The sequence below is a fragment of the Mustela nivalis genome, assembly GCF_964662115.1.
Source record: "Mustela nivalis genome assembly, chromosome: 1".
Taxonomy (NCBI): domain Eukaryota; kingdom Metazoa; phylum Chordata; class Mammalia; order Carnivora; family Mustelidae; genus Mustela; species Mustela nivalis.
In genome coordinates this window covers 5,762,472-5,780,491 of record NC_139020.1, presented here as the reverse complement: position 1 = coordinate 5,780,491, position 18,020 = coordinate 5,762,472, and the positions used below count along the sequence as shown (strand labels likewise).

At 41.3% G+C, this 18,020-nt stretch overlaps 1 protein-coding gene across 1 annotated transcript in view; it reads left to right on the top strand.

Moving 5' to 3' along the window:
* The first annotated feature begins 318 nt into the window (after positions 1-318).
* SH3BGR (SH3 domain binding glutamate rich protein) overlaps positions 319-18,020 on the top strand; it is a 45,733-nt gene continuing 28,031 nt past the window's right edge. Inside the window, exons 1-3 of the mRNA XM_082697787.1 lie at positions 319-672; positions 7,804-7,989; positions 14,467-14,547. Of these exons, the coding sequence (XP_082553913.1) occupies positions 628-672; positions 7,804-7,989; positions 14,467-14,547 (312 nt within the window). The 5' untranslated portion in view covers positions 319-627. The remainder of the gene's footprint in view (positions 673-7,803; positions 7,990-14,466; positions 14,548-18,020) is intronic.

The window sequence follows — 18,020 nt, the reverse complement described above, 5'->3', positions numbered from 1 at the left end:
AGTGGGCCACATCTAAAGGCATCTCTTGTATAAGAGTTCACCTATTTTTTTTTTTAACCGACTGGAAAACGTGAAAGTCAGGACGCCTTTGCTTATTTCAAGGCCTGTGTGGCTGTTCCGATCCTTGCGGTCCGTTTGCCCAAAGCCTTGCAAACACAGCCTCCCCAGGGAAGGAGCTGGCGTCTTCTGGGCTTTTCCAGCGCCCAGGCGCTCCGCTGTCACCTCAGGCGTCTATGCCTGCGCAGCGCTGATTGGTGCTCGGCGGCCTGATTGGTGCGCGGCGCAGCCTGGCCTTTTAGGGGCTGTTGTCGGCGTTTAAAGTCAGTGGCTGCTTTTATCCACCAATCCCGTCTTCGCCTGGCAGATCCCCTCTCGCCCCCGGCCAATGGCCGGGAAAGCCCGAGCCGCCCGCACCGCTGCTGGCAGTCGCAGGGCTTAAGTTGCGGCGGGAGGCTCGGGGGCTCAGACCGCGCTGGGCGGCCGCCAGCTCGCACCTGGCACCTGCGCCTGCTGCTACCTGGCTATTCTGCCTGCTACCTGCCCGGCCGGGACCGCGGTCGGGATCCGTCTAACGCCGCGTTCCCTCACGGGGGTGTGTTGGGGGGAGCCCTTTTTCCGACTGTCAAAATGGTTATCAAAGTGTTTGTTGCCACATCTTCTGGGTCCATAGCGGTAGGTGTCTGCTGGAATTGGTGGGGCTTTCATACTGCTGGATTTTCTGAGAAACTCAGACGGGGAAGTAGAAGCAGCGGGTCTGGCCCAGCGTAGGCCTGAAGTTTCTTTTGTGAGGAGAGTGTAAGTCAGCCGTGGCTCCGCAGCAAGCCTGCGTGCCTTTGCTTTCTGCGTTTGCTTTAACCGTGTTGAAGACGTGTGGAAAATGAGTGATCCGGGCTAGCTGGGTGTGAAAGGGATTCCAGGAAGGGGGCGTGTGTGATACTAGAATTTTTAAACATGTGATTTGTGTTGTGTTCGCATATATTATAGAATCAAAGCCTTTTTTTTGGGTGGAGTGTTTCTGCGTAGACTAATTTAAAGTTGCAAATAAATGACACTTTGTGTCACAATATTTGGAGGGTGTGATGAAGCAGATTACCAAAATGATTCCTGGAGGTAATTACAGTGGACTCTTCAACAATTCGGGTGAGGGGTGAGGGGCACTCACACTTGCGTAGTGGAAAATCCATGTATAACTTTTGACTCCCCCAAACTTCACTAATGGTCTACTGTTGACCAGAAGGCTTACTGACAACATAAGCAGTTGATTAACATATTTGTATGTTATAGGTAATATAAAATGTATTCTTACAATAAGTAAGCTAGAGAAAAGAAAATGTTATTAAGAAAACTGTAAGAAAGAGAAAATACATTTACCATGCTTTTGGTAGTTATAGAAAAAAAAAATCTGTGTATGAGTGGACCCATGCTCTTTAAAATTTGCGTTGTTCAAGGGTCAATTGTACTTACGTGTGTGATGTAACTATACCAAAAGTGTAAAGTTAGCATGTGTAATAGTATTATTTGGGGAAAATGATGTCACAGTGACAAGAGCAAACATCTCTAAGGCCACAGTTTCAAAAGTTCTAGGAATTCAAATGGGCCAAAAATAGGTGTGAGGAGCCCACCCCATAAAGCTGCCTTTGCTTTCCCTGGGACCAGGCTCAGAATTACCCCTCCAATTTCTGCCTTCATTCTGTGCAGGATAGACCTGCCTGAAGAAACAAGGGCAACTGAAGCTGCCACTTCTCCTTGACAATGCTTCAGTCTTTGATTTTAGGCTTGAACCTGCAGTTATCTATTGGAGACTGACATTTCTGGGAGCATTTGAGGCTTTTGGGGGTGTAGGAGGAAGCCATTTCATCAGTCCTGATGAAACAGCACCGGCAAGGGGGCTGTTTCCTTTTATATCTAGTTCCTGGGCCATCCTGAAGCTTGGATTTCACTCAGCCAGGGATGATACCCTTGGCCAGCAGCTGGCTGGGAGCAGCCCCAGTGCTGGCTCTTGAATGCCCCCACCCACAGCCCTGAAAGTTCATGCAGTTTCCAGAGGACAGGAAGAGAACAAGAAAGAAGAGGCTGGTTGTTCCTCTGAGCACAGCCCATCAGCAACCACTTAGGATCTATGGAGCATCTTTTAACAGAAACAGAGGAGGAAAAATTCCAGATGTAAAACCGCAAAATCTTTTGTGGCTGTTGATGACCTCAGAAACTTTTAGTTGATCCATAAAGAACACATCTTTGGATTATTAGATTAAAAATAATTTTTACTGAAGAAAATGGCTTTAGTAGGCTTTCAGTATCCTGATGATGCTTTATGGAAACTTTTATCAGTGACTAATCTCCATGTTCTATAGACCACATGTGAGATGCCTGCTTCCAGAGATGGTGGACAAACTTGTGGAGTTCTTAGGATTATTTGACGTCTTACATTCTTGAAGTCTGGGCATATGATTGAGTTAGCCTCAGAAGGGCTGGAGAAGCACTGTTCATTCTAGGATTTTAGAAAAGCCACATTAATTCTGGTTCCCTAAGTAAATGTTTTGTTGTCCCTTAGAACTGTTTGACCTTGGGAAAGTTATTTCATCTTGCTAAGCCTCAATTTCCTTATCTGTAAAATGAGGGTAAGAATAGTATTCATCTCATGGCATTGCCATGAGGATTTAGGAAATAAGCCCCTGGGTGCCTTCCATGGTGTCCCATGCTTAATCAATGCTTAATACATATTATAATTATTAGTTAATTTTATGATTATTACATATGGCTACTTAATATTATAGTTGTTTTAAGTATTAGGTATTATTACTGTTAGCTAATGTTAGTTAATGTTTAAAATATATTTTTAAAAGATTTTATTTATTTGAGAGAGACAGAGAGAGAAAGAGATTGAGAGAGAGAGAGAGAGAGAGGGCACTAATAGGGGGAGGGGCAGAGGAAGATGGAGAATCAGTCTCCCTGTTGAGCAGGGAGCCCACACAGGGCTCCATCCCAGGATCCTGGGGATCATGACCTGAGCTGAAGGCAGATGCTTAACCAACTGAGCCACCCAGGCACTCCAATGTTAGTTAATGTTCATCAGTATTATTGTAGTTGTTACAATTATTAGCTAATATTAGTATATGTGAGTCTGTGATGATTATGTGTCAGAATAATTGTCCCAAGTCAAATGGGTGGAATAATTTCTCTGTTATCCTAAAGAAGGACAACTGATTATTCCCACGGTATCAGTGCTAATGATTTTCCCCAGGTGGGGGGACTTCACCGAGAAGCTTCTTTGCAGGAGAACCCCAGAGCAGCTGCCAGTGTGTGTGGTGGTTGGTCTGCAAACACTTTACTACTTGTTTCTTTAGTCTCTTCACTTTAAAAATGGATTCTTGCCTGTAACTTAGTCAGTGAGGTCATATGATTTCTAGGGGATGAATGAAATAAATGAAAAAGGAAATGTCTTTTTATAAGGGCTTATGCATATGCAGCTCTGTGTCATGTCTCTTAATGATTGTCGGTAAGGCAATGTCACACGTTTTACCGATTTATGAAGGAAAGTAGTGAAGAGAACTTGGGGGCGGGAACAGGTCTGTGTTTTCCCAAAGGCCAGTGCCACAGTGGGCTGGGAGACAAAGGGAGAGAGGACTGTCCTTGCTGTTTTCAAGATGCACAGCCCTTGGAACCATGACCTTTGAAAATAGATCCTGAGAGTGGCTCCTGAGTTTCTCCATCATTTCCTCCAGCCTTGCTTGAGTGTAAATATAGTGGGCACAAACTCTGCCCTTGAACGAAATGGATCCTGGTGTACATCTTGGAAAATTCCTTAATTCATTGGTGCCTTAGCTTTGTTATTTTAAAATGGTGATCAGATTACTTAACCTGGCTTGGCAATCAGGACAAGTCAGTGAGATAACCCTGTGCAGGCTCTCACCTTGTCCAAGATTCTCTGCCAGACATCATGTGATGTTCCTTGGTTCTCACCAGAACCTGAGGAGGGTGGTGCTTTTCCCATTTTGCAGACAGGGTCATTCAGGAGTGGACCCCTGCTCAAACAGGAGCCTTTTGAGCCAGGGGAGAAATGCAGGTAGCCAAATGCAGTGTGCTTTTCACTAAGTGCAGGACCTCGGTCGGAAAAGCTCCTAAGTGTACAAGACAATAAAAGGGAGGTGCCAAGCAAATGACTCAAAGATCACTCTGACACATTACGGTAACCAACAGTGGCCGGCAACTTCTGGAAAGGTACACTTTCTTTCTTTCCTTTTTTTTTTTTTTTAAAAGATTTTATTTATTTATTTGACAGACAAGTAGGCAGAGAGGCAGGCAGAGACAGAGAAAGGAGGAAGCAGGCTCCCCGCTGAGCAGAGAGCCCGATGCAGGACTCGATCCCAGGACCCTGGGATCATGACCTGAGCCGAAGGCAGAGGCTTTAACTCACTGAGCCACCTAAGTACCCCAAAAGAACACTTTCTTAAGAATAAATATAACAGGATAGGAAACATTGAGCTCTCTGAGCCTCTGCTGAAGTCCCAAAGACCCATAGGGACCCAGACATCAGGGACCCCAGATCCTCCAGAGGGGCTGCCTGGAAAGAAGGTACAGCCTGTGGGACCAGCACTGGCCATGGTGCTGTTGGAGGGAGGAGAAGGGGCAGGAGGTGGGGAGGAGATGGTGTCTGTGGTGAGAACCTCTGGGTGCCATGCATGCTTCTCCCCTGGGGGCCACAAAGGAAGCTGATGTCCTCTGATGTCCTCGGGGAGGCCACATGGAGAAGAGTTGCACTTTTCCTGGGAGGGTCTATGGGGCTCCTTGAATAGGAGGGAAGACTGTGGGAGAGGGGGCCCCCACGCAGGGTGGTCATCAGGGTATGGGCAGAGATGACTATGTCACCAGGTGAGCTTATGTACTCCTTGCACTGCTCTCTCCTCCTCTGGGCTCATCCTAAGACTCGACTTTAGCCCCCAGCAGAACTCAGGTGCTCCAAACAGCAAGATCAATGATGCCTTTAACCCAGTATAAAGTACTGGTGTTTGGGAAGGATAGAAACCGATTTTACTTTTCTTCTCTTTTTTTGAGGGGTGAGGGGCTGAAAAATAGCAATTAACACAAGGTCAAGCAATTACCAGTTGGTTAAGTTCCTGCAGATGCAATTGCTTGTCTTGCAAGAGGTAACAGCAAACAGATCTTCCCCTCCCATTTTCTCCATCCCTCTTTGACTTTCTAACTGCAGAAACACAAGTCAGGACTTGGGGAACGGTTTTTCACCTATTCAGAAATTGTGGAATAAAATGAAATCCTTCTGTTCATCTCAAGTCTTGAGGCATGATTAATAGAGGTGGAGATAATGTTGGTGAGGCGGCCAGGCTAATTTGGGATCCCAGACAGAATAAAGGATGTTGCCTTCTGAATCTTTAACTAAAAGTAAACCTGCCTAAAATGAAGAAATCTGTACTCTTCAAACCACAAAATTATTTTTGGAAATAGCCAAAGGAATAAGTAATTTATGGAGTGGCACAGATAATTATGGACAAGGTGTAGAGTATGTATAGAAAGCATGATTAATTAAAATAGTAATTTAGTTCCAATGACCTGTCATCAGGTCTGATGGGATTTTGTAATATTCAGAAATTCAGCTGTGAAGCTATGGAATTTGGAGCGCAGTTTTGGTGACGAGGAGCAGAAGGTCTGAGGGCTATGCTAGCTTAGCCTTGGGGGAGGGCACATGAGGGAGAAACACGAGCTCCTCCTTTGCTTTTGATAAATGTGACACTCAGGAATGTGCCAGAAGCTTGTGCCAGAAGCTTAGGGGAAATTCTGTCACCCCACACCTTTCTGTAGGACTTTAATTTTATTTTTGTCCCCACTTGCTCCAAACTGAGTCTTACTGATTAAGTGTTGTATTGTAGCTAACAGTGGCCTTCAATTTATAGATCTAAGACTTTTAGATGCATTACCTTTGCTATGTTGATGGAATAAATGTTACTTAAAAAGTAAATGTGTGATTACCATTTTTACAAACCTGGATAACTAACTTATATATACAATTTTACTTGCAATTTACATTTACTTGTAAAAAATTTTTTATATTCATTTTTGTCATATTGATAATTCATAGAATATATACAATAATGTTACCACCAAATTCTACATAATCCAAAACTTAATTTGGTTTTGGTTGTGACCTGCTTCCAGGGCTTAAGAATCTATATGTACTTTATTTTTCCTTATATTAAGAAAGAAATACTCTACACACGAGTCATTGATAGGCTCATTCATTTTGGCAAAAGTGAATAAAATAAATTTTTTTTGGTATACAAATCTATGAAAGGAATTGGGTTTGACCCAAAGAAGGGCCATTAAGACTAGATCCTAGGTTTGGGATTGGCATGAGCCTTTTGTAATGTTTGTTTGGGATTCTCAAATTCTAGTACCTCTACTGATGAGTGAGTTACACGAGAATGACAGGGGCCTCACACCCTATAAAACAGTTTTAATGGTTTGTTTTGATATGAGGCAACATTCTATGGAGAAGATTTAACCAATTAAGATATTATTTTCGTGTCAAAGAAAATCTAATATTTTATGCTGATTTTAAAGAAATGACTTATTTTACCTCTTGATCATCTTCAGCACATTCACTGCCTAGAATGTACAAATGAGTTCTTTGCATTTTTTTCACCCACATAAGCAGATTGTGAATCTGTTCACATGAAGAACTTGGTACACTGTCTTGTGCAGAGTACAGTGGGTAAACAGGTGTTTATGACTGGTGGGTGGACCACTCTAGACTTCTCTCCCAGAGGCTCCTAAGTAGGGTCCATGCAGTAGCATGGTGTTTACCGGTGTGGATGAAAGAGGGCATTGTGCATTTTGGGACTGAATTCTTTGAAGAGAGAATATGGTTGGAGTTATCTCTGGGGGTGGAGGTCTGATCTGTGAAGAGGGCCACATTCCTGAGCAATAGTGGCTGGTAGACGAGAGTCCGGGGTGGGGAAAGGGGCACCAAGAGTTGTCTCTCAGGCGAGGCTGGCGTCCCGCTCTCCGTGTGCGTGGAAAGGAGAAATCTGAGGGAGGACAGGGTACTTGACTGCGTTGCTGTTTGTGACTGGGAGACACAGCTACTGGGTCTTCCTGGTTTTTCCTCTGTCCTTTTGCCTTTCACTCATCTCCACGTGCGCTTTCCAATCTCCTTTATTATTTCTGAAGACACTTTTGTTCAATGTGACTCACATGCCCATTTTCATAACTGTGAGGGAAGCACTTTTTTAGTTGGGTGTACTTGGTATTTGAGCTTCGTGGGGAATTGTGTTTTCAATCTTTCCTTCTTGCTCTTCTCCCAGTCTTCCCTTTTCTTCATAACCAATTTTTATTATTATTATTATTTTTTGGCATTAAGGCTTAGCAGAGAATTTAAAAGCATATCGAAGACCTCAAGTAAAAGCTATGATGAGGACCTCTCTATTCATATTAGGTTGATTATACCATGACTGAAACATTGGTGAGATTAAAATTTTAGAATTTAAACAATGACTCTGTTGACCTTTTATAACCAAGAGGTGTGACTTTATCATTTTTCTTGTTTAAAAAATAGCAAGATTATTTGTGTTGTATGGTATACTTGGAGAAAAGATTTAATTTGTGTAAATATAAGCAAACCATAAAAAACCCCTTAGTCTTTTTAAAATTTATTTTTATTTTTAAATTTTAAAAATTTTTTAAAATTACTTTTTTTAATTTAAAAAATTTTTTAAAATTTCTTTTCAGCACAACAGAATTCATTGTAAAAAACCCCTAGTCTAATAGTAATCCTTCTCTACTCTTGACCAGATTAGGAAGAAGCAGCAAGAAGTAGTAGGCTTTTTGGAAGCTAATAAGATCGACTTTAAGGAATTAGACATTGCTGGAGATGAAGACAATAGGAAGTGGATGAGGGAGAATGTTCCTGGAGAGAAAAAACCTCAAAATGGAATCCCTTTGCCCCCCCAGATCTTCAACGAAGAGCAGTATTGTGGGGTGAGTATTTGGTTTCTTAGGAAATTCTTCTGCATGTATGTTTATCCGAAATTGTTTAAAGCAGATTAATTTGGGGATGCCTGGGTGGCTCAGTCTGTTGAGTATCTGACTCTTGATTTGGGCTCAGGTCATGATCTCAGGTTAATGAGTCCAGCTCCACGTTCAGTGGGGAGTCTGCTTGAGAGTCTCTCTTTCCTTCTCCTTCTGCCTCTCCCCCACAACTCTCTTTCTCTCAAAATAAAATAAATAAATCTTGAAAAAAAAAGAGGCTAATTTGGAGGCAGCATTTGAACTTGTTGATGGTTTTCAGGACATGATTTATTTCTATTAATACCTGGATGGTAGACCCATTGTGAGTCACTAATATATAAGATTCACAGAAGGATAGAAACAATAAAATGATGATTTGGTAGTTCTTGGGATTATTTTAGGTCCCTGATTTTATTTTGAAGAGTGCAGGTCACTCATACAAACATAGCATACATTTCGTTGGAAAGGAATTCTGATCAGCCTCACGATGTACGCATTCATGAATCCAGGCAGACACAGGGTCGGCTTTCACTTTTATAAAGAATTATTTGCAGAAGCCAAATCCTAATACAGATGCAAGGTAAATTTGTGGAAATGTATCTAGATAGCTTAAAAACTCTTCTGGACATTTTGATTCAACAGCACTTTTATTTTATACATTTAATAGTTCATGTCACCAGAAAATCACCTTTGCCTCCAGAGTTTATAGTTATGTTTAGTAAATCAAATTGTTGAAAAGAAACATTTAGAGGTGACGGAGGAAGGGAGGAGGGGGGAGGTGGTGCCCTCAATGGGCTCAAATGGGACTTGTCCACAGAAAGATAAAGAGGGAGAGTATAAGCAGAGGGAGGAGCAGAGGGAAAGGGAGAAGCAGACTCCCTGCTGAGTAGGGAGCCCCCATGCCGGGCTCCATCGCAGGCCCCCTGGGTTCATGACCTCAGCCGAAGGCAGATGTTCACCCGACTGAGCCACCCAGAGGGGGAAACCAGTTCAAAGAAGTTATTGGAGATCATAAAGAAATATGAGAGAGAATTGGAGATGCCAATAAGAATGCCCAAAGAGCAAGAGCCTGTGATAGAAAAAGAGAAGAGTTTAGTTATTAGATCAGTGAAATTATTCTCATTACTTTGAATCTCTGTGCTAGTTTTGCTTTCTCTGGAGAAATAATATACACACAGTTCAGGAAATACCACAGAAGCTAAATAAATCGTCGATAATAATTCATATTAAAGAAATATGGTCATATAGATTAAAGCAAAGAACTAAAAAAAAAAAAAGAAAGAAAGAAAAGAAAAGAAAGGAAAAGAAAAGAAAAGAAACATCTAAAAACTCAAAGAACTTCAGAGCATGAGAGCTGACTTGGATTTCTGTCTATGTGAGTGAGGCTTCTTTTCCTATGTTTATAAGCTATCTTTTCCCCCCTTATGGTTCGCTGTTTTTCTGTTGGGTTACAAGTAATATTTATTGGTTTGTAAGAGTCTTCATTTGTGAGGGAAAGTTGCCCTTTTATGACCATAGATGTTGCAAAAATTTTTTCCGTGTTTTTTTTTTTCTTTTGGCTTTTTAAAGTGATTTTTTTTTTTAGAATGCAGAATTTAAACATTTTTTGTCAAGACAAATTCCTGAATCCTTTTTCTTTCTGTTTCCTGATCCTGAGTCTTACTTTCAAAAGTTTTCTGCACTCTGAAATTATCAAAAGAATAATTTCATTTTTTCTTCTAATACTATTCCAGTGAAAGTAATATTTTAAATCTCTTACTTTTGCTTATTTTAATTGTCCTTTTAAATTAAGGTTAGTTATAGTAGATAAAATATTGACATATGTAGCTTTTAATGTATGTTAACTCTTAGGGTAAAAGTTCTGCAATTACTTTTTCTATGAAAAGAAAACCTCAAAGTCATTTCTTATCCCATTTTGGTGTGATCTAGTGATTTTTTTTTCATTTTAGTTGTGGAAGAAAAAGAAAAATTTTCCTCTTTCCTAAGAAAAAGACTTCTACTTTTTAAGAAGATTATTTTCTAATATTTGGATATATTTTGTAATATTTCAGTATATATTATTTTGTAATAGAATATTTTGGATATTATTTTATAATTTTTTCCTATTACAAGTATGGATCTAATGAGATGAGTCTATAAATTTTCCTTATTATTATTTTTAACATTTTATTTATTTATTTTAAAGAGAGAGAGTGTGTGTGTGCCAGCAGGGGGAGGGTCAGAGGAAAGGGAGAGAGAAAATCTGAAGTCAACTCCCTGTGAGCTCAGAGCCCAGTTCAGCACTTGATTCCAGGACACTGAGACCATGACCTGAGCCAAAATCAAGAGTTGAATGCTTAACCAACTGAGCTACCCCGGTGTCCTGAGCCTATAAATTATTTGTTTAACTGTTAATGTTAATTCTTTTCATTTCTGCTTTCAGAAAGGTATTAGTAGTGTATCTTATGAACAGCTTTGCTAAATTTGCTTTTCTGCAGTCTGTGGATACTCTTTTTTTTTTTTTTAAATTTTATTTATTTATTTGACAGACAGAGATCACAAGTAGGCAGAGAGGCAGGCAGAGAGAGAGAGAGGAGGAAACAGGCTCCCTGCTAAGCAGAGAGCCCAATGTGGGACTCGATCTCAGGACCCCGAGATCATGACCTGAGCCGAAGGCAGCGGCTTAACCTACTGAGCCACCCAGGCGCCCCAGTCTGTGGACACTCTTAACAGAAGTGCATAAATGAGGTAGAGGACTTGGTTTCCAGAAAATAGTTAAAAATGATTATTTGTATTGTAGGTTCAGATTTTGAAAGGAGGTTCCCAAGGTCCTGTCAGGTTTAAAAGGGCGTGAATCTGGATGGTCAGTCAATGTGTCTTCCCACGAGCTTGAAATGCCTCCTGTAAGAATAATTATTATGTATGTAGAATCACGGGTCTCATCTGGAATGGTCACTCATGTGCCTCGTCTGATGATGGTGGCAGGGAGCAGGAACCGTAGGGACGGGCGGTGGGTTTCTCGCACCACGGCACTAAGGGGACTGGATGTCGATGGTAGTTCTGAGCACCATCCTGTTCCTGCCAGCGCGAACTCCTGCTGCTCTATCTATGCAGAACGGATGAAGATATTATCCCGAGGGCATGGCTGACAACCATTAGCTAGAGAAAGGAGACACCCGGGGGAAAGCCCGGCGCAGCGGAGGCCAGGTTACCCGCCTGGCAGAGGATACTGACTGGTAATACAGACATGTCTGTCAATGCCAAATTGGAGTCTGTGCGTCTTAGCCCAGGTAGAGGCTGGGTGCCTGCCTGGGCCTGAACACAATCGAAGGGGACCTTGGTCATTCAGCACAGGCAAGCATCCTCAGGACTGCGAGGGAGGCACAAGACAAGCCCAGTTAGGGAGGGGGAAGGGCGTTCTCAGAGCATAGATATTACCAGACAAACTATTTCACATCACTAAAAGCTTATTATGAAATGTATCATGTGATAAAAATACAGAGCTTAAAGTGGAATAACAAAATGTACAACTATATATGCAGCAAACATTAAAAGAGCCTTTTAAGACCTTAATCACCGTTTTCTTATTTACATGTTTTTTTTTTTTTAGTAGTTTAGGCAGCTGGCCTTCATTCCACCCCACAAATTAGGCATTTCTAGTGATTGTTTTATAGTCACTACTTGTTAAGGGTTAGATTTACACACGTATTTATTAATGTCTTTGCTCATGATTTCTTCTTGCATCATAGATAATACATCTGGAATCACTTTCCTTTGGTCTAATATAGACTATAAAAGTTTCTTTAAGTGACTATTAGTAGTAAATTCTCTAAATTTTTGTTTGAAAATAACATTTTTCAGAAAAATCTCTGTTTTACTCTCATGTCTAAAAATGGTTTCACTGAAAAAAATAGTTTCACTGGGTCTAAAATTTTAGATCAATGGTTGTTTTTTCTAAAGATGTTGAAATTATGGGCACCTGCGTGGCTCAGTTGGTTAAGCAACTGCCTTCGGCTCAGGTCATGATCCCAGAGTCCCAGGATTGGGTCCCGCATCGGGCTCCCAGCTCCATGGGGAGTCTGCCTCTCCCTCTGACCTTCTCCCCTCTCATGCTCTCTCTCACATAAACAAATAAAATCTTTAAAAAAGATGTTGAAATTGTGATTTTACTTTCTTCTGATTTCTGTGTTGGTGTTAAGAAGCCAGTTGTTAGTCTAACTGTCATTCTTTCGTGGGGAAACTGTCTTTTTCCTTGCTTCACTAGCTCCCTTGCTGCCCTCCTTTTATAAAACTCCACCCCTTAGACTCTAGGCTTCAGTCACTCCTGCCTTCACTCTCTGTGGCATCAAAGTGGACATAAAGATCTACTGGTTGTATCAGAAACTCTGCCTTGGTATGTGCTTATTCTTAGAATCCCTGGTCTCACCTGTGATGATCTTTCCATTATCAGCTCAGCAATGTGTCCATACTTCTCTTAATCTGACTTTAAAAATTTGTTTTTGAGACAGTGTTTCAGGGCTTCTAATCTGCTATACTATCATAGCTGGTAGTTGAAAAACCATTTCATACTCATTATTTTTTGTATCTATTTGTTAGTGTCAAGTTAAAAATAATGACAAATTATTGTTCAGTCTTTGGAATTTAGAAAAGCTATTTGGCAAAAAAGAAGAGACAGAAAGAAAAAAAAAAGAGAAGCTATTTAGACCTAAGTTGAAGCAAAATACAATTCACTCAATGATAAGAAACATTTTCTGGGGCACCTGAGTGGCTCAGTCAGTTGGCATCTACCTTTGGGGTCAAGATGTGATCCCAGAGTCCTGGGATTGAGCCTTGTGTCAGGCTCTCTGCTCAGCAGGGAGTCTGCTTCTCCCTCTGCCTCTGCCCTTAATCCCCTTAGCCCCCACCCCCACTCATGCTGTCTCTCTCTGTCTGAAATAAATAAATAAAATCTTGTAAAAAAAAAAAAAAGAAAACCTTTCTTGATTTGAAAGCTTCTAGAGTTGGCCAACTAGAGAAGTTAGAGATCTCTATGGAATTTTTGTAAAATGGAATAAATTTACTTCATTGTATTTCACCTATTCTCTACTACTACTACTAATGTGTTCTATCATATAATTTTTAAAAAAAGATTTATTTATTTATTTATTTGAGAGAGATAGAGTGTGTGAGTACATGGTTGGGGGGAGTAGCAGAGGGAGAAGAAGAGAGACAATCTCAAGCAGACTCCCCACTGAGCATGGAACCTGATGTGGGGCTCGATCCCATGACCCTGAGATCATGACCTGGGCTGAGATCAAAGAATCCAGTGCTCAACTGACCGAGCCACCCAGGTGCCCCTCTATCATGTAATCTTTAACATCCTGCGTATGTGTGCTCCAGGAATCCATACCAAATGACCACTTGCCCTTGATGCTCTAGTTCCTCCAGCTAAGATTTGAGGCAACTCACAAAAATGCATTCCATGTGAGAGAGTATAATTAGTCACTGAGTGAATCTGGGCAACAGGTAGGAAAATAATAAAGCTTTGGGTAAGATTGACACACAAGAATACATAATGCTTTCTTCCCGATGTCCGTGGCCTGTATTTGGTTTTACGCTTCTTAACACACGTAAGAGTAGAGTGGGCAGTAACACTAAGCTGGTTTGAGCACCCTCTGTTCAAACTGGGCCATACGCACTGTCCTTAGTGCGTGGAGAAACTGATCGTTGCCCCGATGACAGAGACAGGCAGTCACAAAGTCGTCTGGGGAAGTGCTCCTATGTTTTAACTATATGAAATGAAACTCTTCTGGGCTCCTGACAACCATGCTCCTGAAGAGAGGGTTTAGGGCTGGCCCCCCGGGTGGGCATATGGTGGGGGGCAAAGTGGGGCTTCACTGAGCTCCAGATTTCAATCAGCTACCAGGTTTCACCACACTCTGTAGTTCTTCCCACTCTGCCAAAACAGGTGCTACCGTAAGCCCTCCATGATCCTGTGGCGGCTGGTGTCAAAACGTCTGAGATGGGTCTTGTCCTCTAGAAGCTATTACAGTAACTCTGGAGAAACCCTGTGTTGTCTTAGTCTCAGCTGATCAGGGTCCAAATCCATGGGGCCAAATTTTAAGGAAACCAGCTGAAGATATGACACTTCTGGAGAATCCTTTCATTCTGTATATCTGAGTCTTGTCTGCAATTCCTGAGCACAAACAGGTGTGTGTGTGTGTGTGTGTGTGTGTGCATGCACGTGCCCGTGTGCGCTTATTCTCACTGCTTTGTATTCTACAAAGTGGAATGATAAAAACGAACTTACAGTTCATGTTTAGAGATTTCTTAACTTTTGGGGGTTAGTCATCTTTGACAAAACAAACTGGGATAAACTTTTGAGTTGTATCTTCCAAGTTACTGACTAATAAAAATGATCAACTTAGGCAAATCTTCTGGCTCACAATTGTGCAGTGGGGTTTAAACATTCTTTTTCTTTGCTTCCAGGATTTTGACTCTTTCTTCTCTGCAAAAGAAGAGAATATTATTTATTCATTTCTGGGTTTGGCTCCCCCTCCAGGCTCAAAGGTAAGCTTGAACTCCCCACTGGGTCTCCACGCAAGTCATAATAAATGAAGCTAGAAATCAGCCTCCAAGACTGTTTAATAAATGATGATCTCTACATTCACATAGCGTAAATATATTCCTTATTCTGATGAAGTCTTACACATGTGTAGCTTATTTTAGTTAATTTTATGATAATACATCACCTGTATTAATTCTTTCTATTTAAAATGAGTTGACTTTGCTTTTTTAGAGAGGGGAAGGGTGAGATCCAGACACAAGAACGGGATAAATCTCAACCTCTTTTTCTCTTCTGGTGTTGTCTTATCTTTGATTACACATAATTATGTCAGTTAAATAAAGAATTAGGCTGATAAAGCCAATATCCTGAATCTGTCTGATGGAGATCACCTGGCTCAGTCCACGCACCAGCCTCTGCATCATTACTTCTCCCAAGAATCTCACACATGACTCTCCACCAGTCAAGACAAGTACGCATTAGTTTAATTCATTTGTTCCTTAATTAGTTAGCTTAATTTGTTAGCTTGTCCTCAGCTTCATTTCAAGAGAGATTTGTGATGACTGAGTCCAAATTAATTCTTATTGTAGGAGAAATAACTCAAAAGCCTGCCTTATAGAGATGGGTTTGTCTCAGAGGCATGTGGCTGTGCTATCTTTCATAGGTCAGCATTCTTTAGGTAATGCCACTCGGGACCTCTTAGTGCCTAGGTTAACATCAAAGGTCTAGTGGCAATTCCTTCTTCAAAGGTAACATGTAGATTTCACAATTGCTAATAAGGTTTTATATGAGGAAGAAAATCTTCCCTTTTAGTGAAACACCTTTTTGGCTTTGACCAACTTAAACGCAACACATTTCATATATGCTATTCACAGTTAAGAAAAGCTATTACATGCAATTCATTCTTTTTTATTTGGCATTGGAGTTTGGTATGGGAGTTTTATTTGGTATAGGTGTTTATTAATGGGGTCATGTTAGTTTACTTACTTTAAGACATGGTACCTTGGTGTTAAGGTACATTTCTTGGTGGGGACATTCAGGTCACTTGTGTCTTGAAGACGAGAAGGAAAGGTAGAGGGAAGACTGTTTCAGGCAAAGGGAAGGTCAAGTGCAAAGTCCCTGAGGCAGGAAAGAATGTGGCAAGTTCTAAAACTGCCATGAGGCCCACATCGCTGCGGTGAAGGGTGGAGGTACCGCAGGAGCTGGGAGTTGCAGGTGGACATCCCGTGGGCCATAGTGGTGCTCTGGATTCTGTCTTACCTGCAGTGGAAACATTGTAAGTGGTTTAAGCAGAGAAGTAATCTTATTTCCTTTTTGAAAAGTCATTTGGTTACTGTGGGATGAACGGACTAAAAGGGTGCATACTCCCATAGTAATACAGATGAGAATTCATGGCAGCTTGGACTAGGGTGGTGGGATAGAACTGCATGGAAGTGGATGATTTTAGGTCTGTTTCGGAGGAGGAATTGGTAAGACTTGCTGATAGATTGAATGTGGGTGTGGGGATGGGGTTTCTGGTTGTTGGGTGTATGCATTCACTTTAGTGGAGGACCGACTTTTCAGGGGGTTTTTAGGTCTGAATGAGACATCTAATGGAAGAAGTGAGGTAGGCAGTTGCAGATTGCTGTGTGTCTCACTGAGGTCTGGTTGAAGAAATGCACATGTGGGGTCTGCTGCCATGTGGCTGGGGCTAAAATAAAGGGGGAGGGTTGACAGGAAGGACGGTGGGCTTGGAGGTACTCCGAGCTTGAAGCTGGGTAGAGGAGAAGCAGAGGCCACCTGAAGAGGCTGAGATGGAGAGTCTGAGTCAGAAGGAGACCAGGAGCATGTGGCATGAAGGCTGCCACGGAGGAGCATTTTTCATGGACGAGGGTCCAACGCTTCTGAGAGATTAAGTCAAGTGAGGACAAACAAGTGACTGTTGTGTTTCCTTTCTGGTTCCTTTTTATTTTTCTGTAAGATGTTTCCTAAGATGTCTGCGGACCCTTGGTTATCTAAGAACAAATTGCTAAAAAGTTGAATGGATGGTCTAGATCCATGGTCATAACTTCCTCTGTGGTAAGCTTTACCATGGGTTGACTTAGTGATGATCTGTTGGCTTTCTGTTAGGGATCCGGGACTGCGGACTTTTGCTGTTGGTCTGGGTTTGTTTCTCCTTCTCCCTCTGCTCCTCTCCCTGCTCACACTCTCTCTTTCTCAAATAAATAAAATATTTTAAAAAAGGCAAGTATCATTATCTATCCTTCTCTTAAGTCCTTTCCATATTAATTCAGTTAATTAGTCAGTTAATTCTGTCTAATTTACTTCTCAGTTATATAATGATATTAAATGTTTAATTTTTGGTTGTTGTTTTAAAAATATAATACTGAGTTGTAATTCAGTCATCACTGTAATTCAGTCATTCACCTACCAGAAATATGCAATTACTGGCTTTTTAGTATAGTCACAGATTTGTGCAACCATCACCATGATCTACTTCCATTTTTCATCAGTCACCCCCCAAAATCCAGTACCCCTTAGCTATTACACCCCATTCCTCAAACTAACCATGCTCCCAGCCCTAAGGAACCACTGATATACTTCTTCTATATAGACTTTCCTCTTCTCAGCATTTTGTAGAAATGAAATCACACAACATTTTGTTCTTTCTGCCTGGCTTCTTTAACTTAGCATAATGTTGTCAAGGTTCATTCATTTTCTAGTATGTATCAGGACTTCTTTTCCTTTTTATGCAGAATAATATTCTATTGTATGGAGAGACCACATTTTACTTATCCACTTACCAGTTGATGAATACTCAAATTGTTTTCATTTTTGAGCTATATGAGTAATGCTGTTATGACCATTTGTGTATCTTTTGCTTGGTTTCATTTTAAGTGGTACAGTTTTATATTATAGGTTACTGTGCTGTAGAAACAGTTGTATAGTTTTAAAAATTCAGATGTCAGAGTTCGTTTGATCTGCTGATTCTGAATTACTGGGAGAGGCCTGAGGATTTTCACTTAAAAAAAGTTCTTTGGTTGATTCTGATGCACACTTCTTTCTTTTTTTGGGGGGGGGCAATCTGTTTTTTTAATGAACATATAATGTAATATTTGTCCCAGGCGTACAGGTCTGTGAGTCATCAGTCTTATGCAACTCACTGTAGCACATACCCTTCCCACTGTCCATCACCCAGACACCCTATCCCTACCCCTCCATCCCCCATCAACTCTCAGTTTGTTTCATGAGTTTAAGAGTCCCTTAATGGTTTGTCTCCCTCCTGATCTCTTCTTGTGTCGCCTCCCCTGACCCCCATGATGTCCTGCTCTGCCTCTCAAATTCTTCATGTCAGAGAGATCATATGATAATTGTCTTTCTCTGATTGACTTATTTCCACTTAGCATAATATGGTCGTGGGTAGGTCTATTTTCAACTTTTTGAGGAATGTCTATGCTGTTTTCCAGAGTGGCTGCACCAGCTCTGACGCACACTTCTG